Source organism: Dama dama, chromosome 11 (assembly GCF_033118175.1).
Source record: "Dama dama isolate Ldn47 chromosome 11, ASM3311817v1, whole genome shotgun sequence".
NCBI lineage: Eukaryota > Metazoa > Chordata > Mammalia > Artiodactyla > Cervidae > Dama > Dama dama.
The window spans coordinates 6,480,694-6,497,766 of NC_083691.1; the positions used below are offsets into that span (position 1 = coordinate 6,480,694).

Sequence of the window (17,073 nt, forward strand, 5' to 3'; positions counted from 1 at the left end):
GGCCGTTGTCAGAATTGACAGAACCACACACTCAGGAGCTGTGCATTTCACTTGAAGTAAATGATAGCTCAGTTAATAAAAACTGCTTAGAAAAAGAAGGAGTGGTTTTTACAAGTTAATGATAAGAGACTATTTGTGCAGTGCTTTACAAAGCACTTTTATTTTTTAAAAATGATACACCTAACCATCCTATGAGATGGGTGTCATCATTTTTCATTTTTAGATGATTAAAGAGTGCGGTTCAGAGGTTAAGTGAGTTGTCCAAAGTCACCACCTAGCATGTGGGCTCTGAGATCAATTCAATGTCCTACCCAACACCCCACACACAGGTTGTGGTGCAGCCGTGAGCACTCATGTGCAGTTAACGACAGTGACAGCTGAGCAGGTCCCTCAGGCCTCTGAGTCTCACTGAACTCATCTCTGAAATGACAACATCACCCAAAGATGACAATCGTCCTTTCAGGTGTAGAATTCTGGGTTTCTGACACACTCTGAATGAGAGGCAGCATATGATCAGAGGCAGAGTTGTGGGGACAGCCAGGGAGAACTGGGTTGGAAACCGGGCCTTGATGCTCACACTGGACATACACAAAGTTATTCTCTCTCAGAGATACATGATTTGATAAGCGGTGGATAACAAGATCCACCTTGTAGGTTTGTTACGGAGAGAGTTACTATAGTCAAATGACTGGCACACAGCACATACAAATTATTATTCCTAAATTCAAAGTTTCTTTAAAAATTCACCCTTTTACATGGCAGAGATAAATTCTATAAAGCTTGACTCAAAGAGATTACGTACCTGGAATGAAACTGCCCCATCATTATTACGAACAGAAAAGGATTTCTCTCCTGTTGCCTAAAAAAGACATTAACAACCTATTTTAGATGAGACCACCAGAAAAAGCAAGTTAGTAAAAATAAAAATTTAAAAGCTCTAAAACATGTTCTTCTAAAATCCTAAATTCACTGGTCTTCAAAAGCTCACTGAAAAAGAAATTCACCATCTTTTCAATATGAATGAAATCCTGTTTCACAAAAAAAGGTAATCCTTTACCCAGGTCCTTTTCTCAGTTATCTCTTCTGTCGCTCTAACAGCCCCCTGCTCCCCGCTGAGCAGCTCGCTAATCTTACAGCTGTAGTGAGACAACAAATGCCAACCCAGGCCACACCTCAAGCACCTGGCCTCCATGCCCAACGTCAAATGACTGACGTATTGCAACTGGCACAATGGACTAAAGCTAAGTAACAAAAAGAAGGAACTACTGAGACATGGAATAATGCAGATGAACCTAAAATAATTACACTGAATAAGAGAGACTCTATAGTGACAGATGAGTGGCTACCTAGGGACAGGAGGGTGACAAAGCGGCAGGAGAAACCTTTATGGTGACGGATGTGTTGTGGTGGTGGTTTCACAGGTGCACGTTAAGTCAAAACTTATGGAACTGCCACTTTAAATATACACAGTTGTAGTGTATCAGTTTTACTTCAATAAAACAAAATAAAACCCTGCCATCTGGATGCTCCATCACTGAAATATCAAGATATCCCAAACTAAAACTTTCCCACGTATCCTTCTGTTATTTCTATTCCCCACCTCTCTGGGGGTAAAAAAGCAACCTTCCTCTTCTCCTCTTCTCCCCTTCTCCCCGCCACCCTGGCTTCCAAGACAGCTGCTTACTTACTCCACATTCTGAAGCTCTGTTCTGGCTCAGATGCTCAACACCCTAAACCTGCACGATTACGACAGCATTCCTCCCGGTCGCGCTCAGGTCCCCGACCCCCTCTCCACCGCTGCCCTGCACGTTCCTCCTGAACGACGACTTTCCCTCAACACGTTCTGGATCAATTCCATCCTAACCAAGCACACACGATGCCTTCCTGTTTTCTGTGCATTGATGCCTTCTATTTGCTGGCCCTCTATAATCTAAGATCTCTCTCTCTGGTCCCAAATATAGGTTATGTTTTACTTCCAACAGGCCAGTGCCCAGCACTTGTCAATGTTTATTTCTACTTCTGCTCTCTGCTCATGATGGTCTTCAGCCCCTTTCTTCTCTTTGCTCATGATGGTCTTCAGCCCCTTTCTTCTCATCTTCTTCCCCAAACAATCCACCAAGCTTCAAGCACTGGTGACATCTCCCTCCAGACAACTCTCAGATACCCCACTTCCCTTTTCCCTCACTATCTGAGCTTCTATCACATAAGGGCTATATAACTCAGCACTCAGTCTTACTCTGAAATTATTTCAGAGTGTCCAAGTTCTCTCCCCAAACAGAAGGCAACCGCCTGTAGACTGAGCATGCAGATGTACGTGTGTGCACCTATGTGTGTATGTATACATACATATAAGGACAGTCCTACATGCGTGTGAGCACACACACACCTGGAAAAGCTGAGAGCACAGTTTGGGGTTAGTTCTTACCTTTGAATCCACGGTACTTCTTTTAGACTTTCCACTTTCTAAAAGAAGAATCATTTAAAAGATATTATTGCATGATTCAGCTCATATGTATATTACACTATCACTTAATGAGACTCTAGCTCATCGAATATCAAATAATTCAAACAAACAAAATGGTGAGGCCACAAGCCATCTTACGAACTTGTAACTCCTCAGAACCCCAAACAATCTTGAGCTGTAGAAGCCGCAAATTGGACTTGTTCTATTATGAACACAATTTAATAAGTGGCAACACTCAGCATCAACAAAGGAAATCGTCTCTAAATAACCTAGTGTATGTTACTGCCAAAGATGCCACATGAAATGACTTTCTTTTTTTCTAAGTAATGACACTTGAAACCAGATCACTGTTTAAAATATATATGTATGAGATTTATTTACATATGTAGAAAAATAGCAAATATTATTAGCATAAAGCATACTTTTTTCCTCATGGCAAGGAGTGTAAAGACTGCAAATAACTTCTTTCAATAAAAGAGAGGGCCTCTGTGTCATATGTTTACTTAAGTCATTCTTTCTGAGGAAGAGACTCTCAAACTATTTAGGAAGGGAGAGAGTTTCAGAATTAAAAGAAGGAAGAAAATTTTCTGCCTAGGGAATGGTCATGTGAGCCCAAGGAACCCAGACAAGGAGAAGATGGTGCACATACATGAAACTACACCATCACACACATGGAACATTTCTGCACGTCTTTTAGTGTGTATCAGAACTTTGACAAATTGAGAAAATAATACATAAATAATACTGTAACTAGTAAAGTTATCTTTAAAGGAATTCATATAAATTATTAGATAAACCTGATGGTCAATAAAAGAGGTGATAAATCTAAACTGGTAAATCGACATAGGGAGAAAAAGTGCAATCTCAGTAATAAGAGTGATGTCAAAACCAAGGACACCCCTTTGCCTTTCACTTTAGGATTTAAAAAACAAAACACAACCAAAACCCCACTGCTGGCTAGGACCTGGTGATATGGGTGCTATCATTATATATTTCCCAACAGGAATATAAATTCACACAACTCATGTGGAAAGGAATGAAAATATGTATCAATGTTCCCAAAAGTATTCATATCCTTTGAACCAAAAATTCCAGTTCCTGGAACTCAGCCTAAAACAAAAGTTCTACATTATGAAATAAAAACTACAAATAAAGATGCAGCAATGCTTTATAATAGCATCGAAATGGAACAATGTCTCTTTAAGAGAAAATGCCAAGCAAATTACAGTATCCATTTAATGGGGTATCTGATAAGTATAAAAAAATTTTAAAGTTGAGTGAACAGGGATGCTTATAAAATTATAAGATGACTATGAATTTTTAAAATCAAATGTTCTAGACTTAGGAAACAAGTTTAGAAGGAAATAGAAATTACAGATTATTCTAACATGGAGAATAAGGAGAAATGACTATTTTTTCCCCATCTTTCCTGCATTTTTCTTTGTTATGCATTTTTATATCACCTCAAAAATAATATAATGCTAAATAAAATCATGTTTGTTTTTAAGTAGGAACAAAAATGGATCTATGAAGCAAGGGAGTGAAGGAAAGGCTAGTGTCTACCTTACAGTTACCTTGTTCTTTTGGAGCCTGGCTGCCTGCTGAGACAGGGTCAACACCAGGCTCCCGGTTCTGACCAACAACCTTCTCATCCTTGGTAAAGATGATCTTCGGTAACTGGGTACCAGCTTCTGGTGGAGATCTTATTTTCACTCTATATTCAAGTAAGACAGAAGAAAAAGAGTTCAAAGTAATGCTTACGGCCGCTAGGTGTTATTTCCAGCTCTAAGGCCATCATCTCAGGCAGTCCCATGATGAACTATGATGCAGATTCTATTATCTGCATTTTACAGATGCTGAAATGGAAGCTAAAAGGTTAAAGAATTTGCCCAAGAGTAGTAAGCTAGTCAGCAGCTGGGGCAGCCTCACTCTAAAGTTTGAGTCTGTAGCAACCATTTGATTCTGAGGTACATATTTCCTCCCTAAGTATGTGTAATGTGTTTAACAAACTGATGATGATGAAGTTGAATGAACATGGATGCTTATAAAATTATAAAAGGACTCTGGATTTTTAAAATCAAATGTTCTAGACTTAGGAAACAAGTTTAGAAGGAAATATAAATTACTGATTATTCTAACATGGAGAATTAGGAGAAATGACTATTCTTTCCCCATCTTTCCTGCATTTCATGCACAAGGGAAAAGGAATAAGAGGTAAAAAAAGCCCAGTAAAGTGTTAAAATGAGGCCTCGGGGAGCAGGTGAGGGGCAGTGAAAACGATTAGCAGCCCATCTAAAATGCATTTCCTCCCTTCTCCCTGCTGACCAGACCCCAGTTTTGACCACTGACCCCATCCCGCCTCAGGAGGGGCCTGCAAGTTTTGATGTCGGAGTGGACACGTGCCCTCAGCTGGCACCATTGCACGTATCAAGGGGAGCACGTCCAGCACAGGACAGGCAGAAACCTCCCTCTCCTCCCCTTAGCTGGCTGCAAACAACGCACTCATTTCATTCAACACGTGCCATGCTACTGCATGCTACTCTGCCTCGGTGTAACACGTTCTCTTTGCCCGGATGCTCGTCCCTTTCTTAGTCCTCTGCAGTCTCCTCACGAGAAAGCTGGCTGCGCCAACCCTCCTCTGCAGCCTTCCCTTGCTGCCCCCGAGCATGGCCCCTCCGTCCTACTGCCCCTCCGGTGCGCGGCCATCACTGGCATTGCTGTTCTGTCTCCCTCACTCATCTAGAGCTCCTCCAGGACTGCACCTCCACCTTCGTCGTCTTGTTTGTAATCGCCAGCACTCGGCAAAGTATTTGGCGTGTGGAAGGCAATACACATCTTAGCTTAATTGCCGAACTCCCCCCAACTTTACTCGAGGGTTGAACTGAAGGATTATTAGCATTACTTACTCACTTCTGGAGATGTTTAGGATTAAAAGGGTGACAGAGGCAGACTGTTTCTTTAAAATACAATAATTCACATCTTCATCCTGAGAAAGGAAGACCCAAGTATACATCATGTTATTCAGTCACACTAGAACAACAACAAAAAGTTTTCATGAACAAAGCAAGTAAGTGGCCCAGCCCCCACTCAAAAAACACAACTGTGGGTGCTCAGAGACACTTAGAAGTCGAAGCTGCCACCTCACGAAACAGCACTGACAGCAGCAGGGTGTTCCCACCCAGGGCCTTGGGCTCAAGTGTAGGGAGCGCTCAGGTCACGCACTTGATGCTCACCAGATAAGAAGAAAATCCATCATTCTTTGTTCGGTCTAGGCTGAATCCAATCTAAGAGGAGGTGAAAACAGTAGAAGTGAATTACCACTGATGCCCCGACGTCCATACCTTTCTTAGCACAAGAACAGAAAAAGTGATTATTTTGGCCTGGCCTTCCTCTCAGTTTTCTTAGGATGTATTTTGTAAGAAGGATCAGTTGAAAGTGAAATTATTCAAGAATTGCAACTTCAGCGTTAAAAAAATAAAACTACTGATGCCTGCTCACGAGTTTAATTTTTTCCATATTCTAATATTCATATTTTACAATGGGGGACACTCTTACCTAAGCAACAGAAAAGGGTTTACCCTTGCTCCTGGAAAGGCACTTACAGTTGAGTCCTTGTCTGTGGCTCCTTTAGGTTCATTCACTGAAAGGCTACTGACATTCACCTTCATGTACCCATTCTTGAAGAATCCAAAGGTGTTCAGATGAACCTTATGCCTCACATCATCCTGAAAAGATGTGCAGTAGAAGAATTAGTAATCTGGAGAAGTTGATTAGTAAACCTGTTCATTTGCTTGGAAAACTGCGATATCTAGTTCCCCGTCAGCTAACCAATGTCTCCATATACTCAGTAATATTGACCACTGTGGGACCTGATCTTGCTCCAAAAGCTGAAGAAGACTCATCAGAAATTCATACGACAGCAACAATTTTGCAGAGTGAAACACACAATAGATTCGATTCAGTCCAGTGCATTTGGAAGGGTCCCGGGGGCAGACTCGATGGCCTGCTGGAATGTGAATTCCAGGAAAGGAGGAACAATGTTTTGGTCATCCTCCTATCCTTCCTTCAAGTACAAGGCCTGGCATCCAGCAGGCACTCAAAACAGGGAGGGGGGGTGGGGAGGGAGAAGTGGCCAAAGCTGCTCCAGGAATACGCCTGGCTCCTTCCCCCGAAGGACAACAAGGGACACCTGCCCAGTACTTGAAACTGTCTCAAGAGCTGTGACTCCAATCTCAGCTCAGTCCACAAACTGTTAAGGTCAACAGAACAATGGGATCAGTGAATACTCCCAAAGCTGAGGTTCCACAGAGGCACTTCACGTTGTGTAAAGTCATGAATTTCATATTGGGAATTATCTGCCCAAATGTTCACAGTTATCACATAGATCCTAAATACAAGGCACTAGGCTAAGTATTTTTCTAAAACTTGGATTTGGTTCTTCCCCAAATCCACATCATTATTTTTACTAGTGTTTGTTTTCCATTTGTATTTTAAAATTCCATTCATTGTTTCTTTCACTTTGTTGTTCAGTCACTCAGTCATGTCTGACTCTTTGCAACCCCATGGACTGCAGCACACCAGGCTTCCCTGTCCTTCACCATCTACCAGAGTTGCCTCAAACTCATGCCCATTGAGTCACTGATGCCATCCAACCATCTCATCTTCCATCGTCCCCTTCTCCTCCTGCCTTCAATCTTTCCCAGCATCAGGGTCTTTTCAAAGGAGTTGGCTCTTTGCATCAAGTTGCCAAAGTACTGCAGCTTCAGCATCAGGCCTTCCAACGAATATTCAGGACAATTTTCTTTAGGCTTGACTGGTTTGATCTCCTTGCTGTCCAGGGCACCACAATTCAAAAGCATCAGTTCTTTGGTGCTCTGCCTTCCTCATGGTCTAACTCTCACATCCATATACAACTACAGGAAAAATCACAGCTTTGACTGTATGGACCTTTGTTGGCAAAGGGATGTCTGCTTTTTAATACACTGTCTAGGTTTGTCAGTTTTTCTTCCAAGGAGCAAATGTCTTTCAATTTCATGGCAGCAGTCACCATCCACAGTGATTTTGGAGCCCAAGAAAATAAAATCTGTCACTGTTTCCACTTTTCCCCATCTGCTTGCCATGAAGTGATGTGACCAGAAGCCATAATCTTAGTTTACTGAATGTTGAATTTTAAGCCAGCTTTTTCACTCTCCTCTTTCACCTTCATCAACAGGCTCTTCAGTTCCTCTTTGCTTTCTGCCATTAGACTGGTATCATCTGCATATCTGAGGTTGTAGATATTTCTCCCAGCAATCTTGATTCCAGCTTGAAAGGCATCCAGTCCAGCATTTCTCATGATATACTTTGTATAGAGGTTAAATAAGCAGAGTGACAATATACAGCCTTGACGTACTCCTTTCCCAATTTTGAACCAGTTAGTTGTTCATGTAAGGTTCTGTTGCTTCTTGTCCTGCTTCTTGTCCTGCCTACAGGTTTCTCAGGATACAGGTAAGGTGGTCTGGTATTCCTATTTCTGTAAGAGTTTTCCAGTTTACTGTGATCCACACAAAGGCTTTAGTGTAGTCAATGAAGCAGATTTTTTTTGGAATTCCCTTGCTTTCTCTATGATCCAAAGAACACTGGCAATCCGATCTCTGGTTCCTCTGCTTTTTCCAAATCCAGCCTGTACATCTGGAATTTCTCAGTTCATGAACTGTCGAAGCCTAGCTTGAAGTATTTTGAGCATTACCTTGCTAACATGAGAAATAAATTAGTACATGGTCTTTGTTAGGAATCTGTATTTTCTAAATTCCTAACAAAGACCATGTACTAATTTATAATTACTAAAAAATAGTTATTTTCAACAATTATCATTTGCCAGCAATATATTAATTGCAGGACCCTCATCTAACCTAATTTCCAACAGTCCCTTTTAAGTGATCATGTTACCATATCAAATAAGATATATAAGGAAGGGACTCTGTAAACTGTATTTCACTATACAAATAGAAGACACAAAATTTCAGATTAACAGGAACCAAGAAGGTCAAACACACTAATCACTCATTCAATTTTGATTTAATTCAAATGTAAATAAACCAGTACTTACAAAATGCCACTAGTGACTAAGGCCCAAGAAGTGATAAAAGACCCACTCTCAAAAAAAAAAAAGTCTCCTAACAGCCAGTCCTTACTGTCCAGGAATAAGGAAACCTCTTCTTCCACCACAGGGAAGCCAGAAATCTCCCCAAGGGCAATAATGGTCTGCGAGACAAGAGAGCCCTTTCCCCCAGGAGGCTCAAAATCCCGTTCGCTGTAGAAAAGTAAACGGAGTAACAAATATCCAACTACCCACTGCTCACAGTTACGACGTGTCTACATCGAAGCTGCCTCAGAGCCATCAGAACAGAGGGCAAGGAGCAGGAAGAGGAAGAGAATAAATTCTATTCCCCTCGACCATCCATTCCCAAACTCATGACATATCCATAACCATAAACATCAATACAGCATCACGATGTTTTTAAAATTTGGATAAACTGTGTTACAATGTATGTGTACATCTGGCAGCCTGCATTTTTCAGACAGCATTGCATTCTCTGAGGCCCGATCTGTGTTGACACGTTGAACATGCTCTGGTTCCTCACTTTATATGCTTGTGTTCCATCGCATGTACATCATGGTACATCTATTTCCCCAAAGCATCACCTGGGCATTCAGGTAAATCCCAATCATTCCTGGGCATTCAGGTAATTTCCAACCACTTGCTATGACAACACTGTTGCGAGAATTCCTTGTACATTTTTTTTCTTTAAACTCTGTGCTGTTTTAAAGGTGTATTCATTATTTACTTTATGCTCTGGCTGTGCTGGGTCTTCACTGGTGCACACAGGCTTTCTCCAGTTGCGGCGAGCAGGGGCCACTCTCTAGTTGTGGTGCACAAGCTTCTGGCTGTAGTGGCTTCTCCTGTTGCGGAGCATGGGCTCCAGGGCGTGCAGGCTTCAGTAGCTGCAGCAAGTGGGCTCAGCAGTTGCGGTTCTCACGCTCTAGAATGCAGACTCAGAAGCTGTGATGCACAGGCTCAGCTGCTCCGTGGCATGTGGGACTTTCCCGGATCAGGGATCCAACTGGTGTCCCTTGCATTGAAAGGTGGATTCTCAACCACTGGACCACCAGGGAAGCCCCCCCTTGAACATACTTTATGTATTATCTGGGTGGGGATTAAGGGTATATACATCTAAATGGAAAATCCTAGGACACAGGGTGTGCACATTTTCAATTTTACTAGAAATTGCCAAATGAATTCCCAAAGTATAGGAAACTTTCCTTACATCCTTACTGAACCTTGATGTCATTAGACATTTCATTTTTCCCAGTTTGGGGGAAGATCAATGCCGATGTTGATTCAGTTTGCATTTCCTGATACTTCATGAGTTTGAGCATCTCATCTAGGTTTATTAGCCATTTGAGTTTTTCTTTTGTAAAATGCTTTTTTAAAACACATATGTCAGACTTCCCCAGCAGTCCAGTGGTTAAGACTCTGCACTTCCATTGCAGGTTCCAATCCTGGTTGAGAAAGTAAGATCCCACATGCCAGGGAGCGTGACCTAAAAAGTAAAAATTTAGAAAACTAAATAAATAAACATCATATGTCCATTTTCCTTTTGGATTTTTTTCCTTAAGTTCTTTATATATTCTGGGTAATAACTTTGACTTTGATGCTGCAAGTATCTTTTCCTGGTCTTTTTTTTTTACCTGTGGTATCTTTTGTTATACAAGTCTTTTTATATTTTGAAGGAGAAAATCTACTAATCCTTATTCCTGACAGTTTTCCTCTTCAAAAAAATCTATCAGGGGAGTGGGGGAGGGAAGTACTCAAAGTTTGGAATTAATAGATGCAAACTACTATATAGCATAGGATGGATAAACAACAAGCACCTACTGTATAACTCAGGGAACTGTAGTCAATATCCCATGATAAACCATAATGGTAAACAACATGTACAAGAAAATATATACGTATAACCGAGTCACTCTGCTGTTCAGCAGACGTTAACACAACACTGTCCATCAACTATATTCCAATAAAACTTTAAAAAAAAAATCAATGTTTATTCCTGATAATTTTAAATGTCTTTTAAAATACACCCTTCTCTGTTGCAAAGTCTAAAATACTCATGATAGTCAAAGTCGCTCAGTTGTGTCCGCCTCTTTGTGACCCATGTATGGTTCGTGGAATTCTCCAGGCCAGAATACTGGAGTGGGTAGCCTTTCCCTTCTCCAGGGGATCTTCCCAACCCAGGGATCAAACCCAGGTCTCTCGCATTGCAGGTGGATTTTTTACCAGATGAGCCACAAGGGAAGCCTAAGAATACTGGAGTGGGTAGCCTATCCCTTCTCCAGTGGATCTTCCCGACCCAAGAACCGAACTAGGGTCTCCTGCACTGCAGGTGGATTCTTTACCAACTGAGGGAAGCCCCCAAAATATTCATGATATGTTATTCTAAAAGTTTTAGAATTCTGTTTTCACATTTAGTCTTTAATTCACCTGGAATATACTTTGTTTGTAGGATAAGCATCTGTTCCCCCCCTCCTCCCATGGAGAGCCAGCGAGTTGTCCCAAGACCACTTCAGAACGATCTAACTTTCACTGCCCTACAGTGCCCCCTCTACTGCACATCAAGTTTTCACTAGGAAGAGTCTCTTATCTGTGTTTCCCATCCTGCCCCATCGATCTGCCTGATCCCCACTATAGACTCATGTAGCCTTACCGTACAAAAGTGAGCAGGACAAGACCTCACTTTTTCTCCTGTTTTGATGCGTATTGGGTATTTCAAGACTTTTAGTGACTGGGAGAGAAAACCAAGGGGGCTCCTGGGGTATTAGTAAAGTCTCACTTCTTGACCTGGGTGCTGGTTACCTAGGTACATTCAGACATCTAAAAAACTCACCAAAGTGCACACGTATGAACTAAGAAACTAAAGAAAGGCAGCACGGACAGCAGAGAGGAGGCCGGCACAGAGACTGAGAGCCCCGCAAGGGCAACAGGGCGCCACCGATGGGCTTAAGGGGGAGCGCCGTGACTGGCTCTGGCTTTTAGGAAGATAAGGCTGCAAAACAAAATAGGAACTAACACGATGCTAGGAAAACGGGTATGAGGAGACCTCCCTGGTCCAAGGATGGCCTAGACCTAATAGTTACACTGGCGATGACAGCAGTGAATGGACTGGACAGCTTTGTATTTAGAACACAAATCTATGAAACCAGGTGATGAGAAGATAAGGATAAAACATTTCTGACTTAAGAAAATGAGCAGCTGGTGGTCCCAGTTACCAAGAAAAGAAAAACTGGAGAAAGAGTACATACAGATTAAGGGTGAAGGGTGAGGATGTTTCTAACATACAGAGACGATTATGAGCCACTTAAGTGGAAATGGGGGTTAGGAAACTGGATACACTTGTCCAGAGCTCAGAAGGGCAGATCTGGAGACAAAACTAAAAAAAAAAAAAAAAAGAAAAAAGAAAATTCCCATAACCATTATAGACAACTACTATATTTTTCTCCTTTTCCCCCTTACTTTTAGAAAGTTGTTTTAAGCTTTTCACTAAATATCAGAACATAAGAAATGGTTTATGTTCCTCAATAACTTCAGATTTTAGACTGCCTTGAAATATAAAGCAAGTGGGATGATGATACGTTAATCTAGTTTTTCCCACAAACTGAATTTTAGAAAACAGAGTAACATTTAACGGAGCTACCTTATGGTCACCTACCTGGCCACTTCTCTACTTTAAACAGTTCCTCAACTGTGGTCCACTGACTACACTGGCCCACAAATGTGCTACATGTGGCCAACACAGTGCTTTGTTTTTGTTTTTAAATTTGAGTTTGAGCTAGCTAGTTTCACTTGAAAGCCTGGATTTCTAGTTTTTCTTAAACACACAAACACACATAATCCAGCAAATCTAGGCCACACAGGACAGAAGCACAGATGAACATACTAAACTACACTCTGAGGAAATAATCAGCAAAATCCAGTACAGGGGAGCTGGAAGGAGTGAGACCTCCCTAGATCAAGACAGACTTAAGAGGCATATTAACCTATCATAATGTGAGGACACGATTTAGATTCTGATTTTTAAAAAGTTTAAATCCATTTATGACCAATGGAAATTGAACCTGATTTGGTATTTCATGATATTAAACATTATCCTGTTTTCTGTTAAAATGACATAGTTGTTCGGTCACTCAGTGGTGTCTGACTCTTTGCGATCCCATGGACTGCAGCACGCCAGGCTTCCCTGTCCTTCACCATCTCCCAGAGCTTGCTCAAACTCGTGTGCATTGAGTCAGTGATGCCATCCAACCATCTCATCCTCTGTCGTCCCCTTCTCCTCCTGCCTTCAATCTTTCCTAGTGTCAGCATCTTCTCCAGTAAGTCAGTTCTTCTCATCAAGTGGCCAAAGTGGAGCTTCAGTCTCAGCATCAGTCCCTCCAATGAATATTCAGAATTGATTTCCTTAGGATTGACTGGTTTGATCTCCTTGCAGTCCAAGGGACCCTCAAGAGTCTTCTGAAACACCAGAGTTCAAAAGCATCAATTCTTCGGTGCTCAGCCTTCTTTATGGTCCAATTCTCACATCCATACATGACTACTGGAAAAACCACAGCTTTGACTAGACGGACCTTTGTTGGCAAAGTAATGTCTCTGCTTTTTAATATGCTCTCTAGGTTGGTCATAGCTTTTCTTCCAAGGAGCAAGTGTCTTTTAATTTCATGGCTGCAGTCACCATCTGCAGTGATTTTGGAGCCCAAGAAAAAATCTATCACTGTTTCCATTTTTTCCACAACTATTTGCCATGAAGTGATGGGACCCGGTGCCATGATCTTAGTTTTTGAATGTTGAGTTTTAAGCCAGCTTTTTCACGCTCCTCTTTCACTTTCATCAAGAGGCTCTTTAGTTCCTCTTCACTTTCGAGCATAAGGGTGTCATCTGATACTGCAGTTATGCTTTTAAGAGTCCCTATTTCTTATAGGTACATACTGAAACATATACTGAAACATTTATGGATTTTAAGGATCAAACAATATGATGACTTTGATTCACCTGAAAATAACATGAGAAGGACAAATGTTGGCACAATATGTAGAAAGCAGAACCCTCACAAATTGCTGGTAGGACTGCAAAATGGTACAGTTGTTTTAGAAAGTACTTTGGCAGTTTCTTTTTTTTTTTTTTCTTTGGCAGTTTCTTAAAAAGTTAAATATAGATCTACCATTTTAAAAAAAAGTGAAAGTGTTAGTCGCTCAGTGGTGTCTAACTCTTTTGTGACCCCATGGATTGTAGCACGCCAGGCTCCTCTGTCCATGGGATTTCCCAGGCAAGAATACTAGAGCAGGTAGCCATTCCCTTCTCCAGGGGATCTTCCCAACCCAAGGATCGAACTCGAATCTCCCGAATTGCAGGCAGATTCTTTACCTTCTGAGCCACCAGGGATGCCCAAAGAATACTGGAACAGGTTGCCATTTCTTACTCCAGGGGATCTTCCCAACCCAGGGATCAAATGCATGTCTCTTGTGTCTCCTGCATTAGTAGGTGGATTCTTTACCATCTGAGCCACCTGGGAAGCTATCTACCATATGACCCAACAATTCTACTCCACTCCTAGCTATCACCTCCAAAATGAAAACATATGTTTCCCAAAGACTTGCATGTGAATGTTTGCAGCAATATTACAACAGCCAAAAATGGAAACCCAAACGTCCAAATGTCACTGGTAAATGGCTAAGCATAGGTGATATATTCATACAATGAAAAAGTGTTTGGCCATTAAAAGGAATGAATTACTACTACACAGTACAACATGGATGAACCTCAATAAAATAAGTAAAAGAAGCCAGACAAAAAGGATCATATACTGTGTGATTCCATTTATATGAAACATCCAGAAAGGGCAAATCTATAGACACAAAGTAGATTAGTGGTTGTCTGGGGTCGGAGGTCAGACTAGGAATTAACTGTAAACCAACAAAAGGGATCTTACATGGGTGATGGAAATGTTCTATGGCTGGATTGTGTAACAGTTGCATAACTCAGTAAATTTACCAACAATCACTGAATTGTATATTAACAATGTATGAATTTTAATGTATATAAACTTTGCCTCAAGAGTTACCAAAAGTTAAGGAATCTAAAAAACAAAAGACAAGGAATTTGAGAAGACGAGAAGAATAATGGAAAATGTAACATGGAATGAGAAAACTGAATAAAGAATGAAAGGGGGATTCTCTGGTGACCTGGTGGTTGAAACTCTGCCTTGTGGTGCAGGGGATGTTGGTTCGATCATGGTTAGGGAACTGACACCTCACTTGCTTCAACTAAGACCAGAGGCAGCCACATAAGTAAACACATTAAACAGAAAAAAAAAGATTTGTTTTCTAGTTAAAAAATAAAGAATGCAAGTGAGAAGGGATGCATGTGGGGATAGGGCAGAATTAGTCATTGGTTAATGGTTACAGCTACATGGGAATTCACTATACTATTCTGCCTATTTTGGTGTATGGTTGAAATTCTCTCTCTCAATCTCAAGCAAAATAAGACAATCTAACGTTGCTGCTCTGACAGGCTCCCTTCAGGTGACTCCACTTTCTTGGGCAAAATGTCAGACTGTTTAAGACAAGAGAAACAAGTACAGTATTGATTATGAAATGGGCACCAAGTATTTCAGAAAACAAAGATGAAAAACATTAAGCAATGTAGCACAATATGGAGAAATCAATCACCAGAATTACACCAATTCAGGTTGCTTCTCCCATTGTGGGTAGTATACTTTTCCTTCTATATCAACATTGTCAATATTTACCTAATGATGCTGGCTATCTGACATTTTAATTCTAGACACGCCCAAAGCCAAGAGACATGGTTCAGTGTATCCATGGTTCAGTATTAGTTTTGGCTCGAATTTATAAGCTACGAAAACTCAGTTACATGACTTCACCTAAGACTCAAGATTCTAAACTATAAAGTGAAAGAATTTTAGGAGTTCGTCACTTGGAGTCACAGGCCTGGGGACTAAGGCCTATGGATAAGCTTCAGCAGGATTACAAAGCCCTATAAACTCCAAGAAGTTTTGCCTACATTTCTACCTGCATTTTCTGGGAAGAGATTCAATATCTTTCAACATATTCTCAAAAGGAGACAAGACTCACTTCTCTCCCTGCAGGTGACAACCACTTTAATCAGGATAATTTTTATTTACAAATAACAGTATGGGTCTAGACAAGTTTTTTTAATCCAGATCCTGTATTCTTTAAACTCTACAGTCACAAAATACATTGCTTTGTTAATGTACTGGGTTTTAATAAGGCAAACTTTCTCACTGCTCAAACCTCACTCTGCTAAGAATACCTTACAGAATGAAAATAATGTACAAGGTTTTGGGTCACAACGATTTATTTTTCCTGGTCTCATATAGTAACCAGCTAAATCGCATAGAGGCATGTTTTGAGTTAAAAAGCAGGATACAAAGGATTCATTCTAGGCCTATCGTAAATTTCTTCCCTAGACAGACAATGACAGAAGCGAGGGATAAAAAGGGCCTCTAATCAAAAACATATTTTCATTGCTGGGCTTAAATTTCTGGTAATGGATTTCAAGCGAGATTTGAAATTCCTCCTGGAGATGCTCGCTTTGCTCAGGCCAGAGACTGCCAAGCCCACCAGGGAAACTGAGGCAAAGGTTCCGCGCACCTTCCAACCGCCAGGCACCAGGGGGATGGACGAAAGGAGACAGCGGACGAGCGAAGTCGGGGGTAGAAGTTGGAGATAAAAGGGAAGAGGAAGATCAAGTTTCTCTCCGCAAGGAAGACAGGGAGGCCAACAGGACTGCAAGCACAGCCTCCTGAGAGTCCTTCGGGGTTACGCCGCAGTTCAGCCCCTTCCCCTCTCGAATCTTCCTACCCTTTCCAGACCGACCGAGGACTCCCGCCATTTCCACAGTTCCCAACAGATCCCTCTAGGAGGGAGGCCGCGACTGGGAATAGAGGCGGGAACCCAAACGCTCACAGACAACCCCCCACCCCCGCTTCCCCTGGGCCAAAAGTTGCCCCTCAGCATCAGGGAGCGGCCTCCGCCTCTGTCCCCCGCCCTGGTCTTGCAGGGCCCTGGTCGCCCTTACCTTGAGCGCCAGGTGGTGGACGCGGCCCAGGCCGGGCTCGGCCAGCAGCTGCAGCAGCCCCAACACTGGGAATAGCCGGAGGCCGGCGGCTAGCCGAGGACTGCGGGAGCCCGAGGGGCCGACGGGCGCCGGGGCGGCCATGTTTGTTCCAGCATCACCAGCTGCTTCCTCTCCCGCCCACTTCCGGGGTTAAGGGGCGGTGGCTGCCGGAAGCGCCTGAAAGGGTGCTGTCTGCGGCCAGCGGCGGGGAGACTGTGGCCTTTTTCTTGGAGCTTGCGGTCCCGGGAGTGGGGCGGGTACACTTCGGGGCCGTTCAGTTGGCCTCTGCTGTGAGGACTTTTCGGTTTAGCCAGAAGAGGTGCGCCCGCAATGGGTAGCCTGTGGCGGTTGCCATGGTAACAGTCGCTGGGCTGGACCAACCCCGGCGTTGCCTCCGCCCCGCGGAGCTTTGAAAGGG

At 42.3% G+C, this 17,073-nt stretch overlaps 1 protein-coding gene across 1 annotated transcript in view; it reads right to left on the reverse strand.

Moving 5' to 3' along the window:
• GPR107 (G protein-coupled receptor 107) overlaps positions 1 to 16,795 on the reverse strand; it is a 56,724-nt gene extending 39,929 nt beyond the window's left edge. Inside the window, exons 1-7 of the mRNA XM_061154408.1 lie at positions 16,617 to 16,795; positions 6,067 to 6,189; positions 5,698 to 5,748; positions 5,371 to 5,450; positions 4,039 to 4,178; positions 2,426 to 2,463; positions 803 to 859 (exon numbers count right to left, since the gene is read on the reverse strand). Of these exons, the coding sequence (XP_061010391.1) occupies positions 803 to 859; positions 2,426 to 2,463; positions 4,039 to 4,178; positions 5,371 to 5,450; positions 5,698 to 5,748; positions 6,067 to 6,189; positions 16,617 to 16,757 (630 nt within the window). The 5' untranslated portion in view covers positions 16,758 to 16,795. The remainder of the gene's footprint in view (positions 1 to 802; positions 860 to 2,425; positions 2,464 to 4,038; positions 4,179 to 5,370; positions 5,451 to 5,697; positions 5,749 to 6,066; positions 6,190 to 16,616) is intronic.
• Between the last annotated feature and the right edge of the window lie 278 nt (positions 16,796 to 17,073).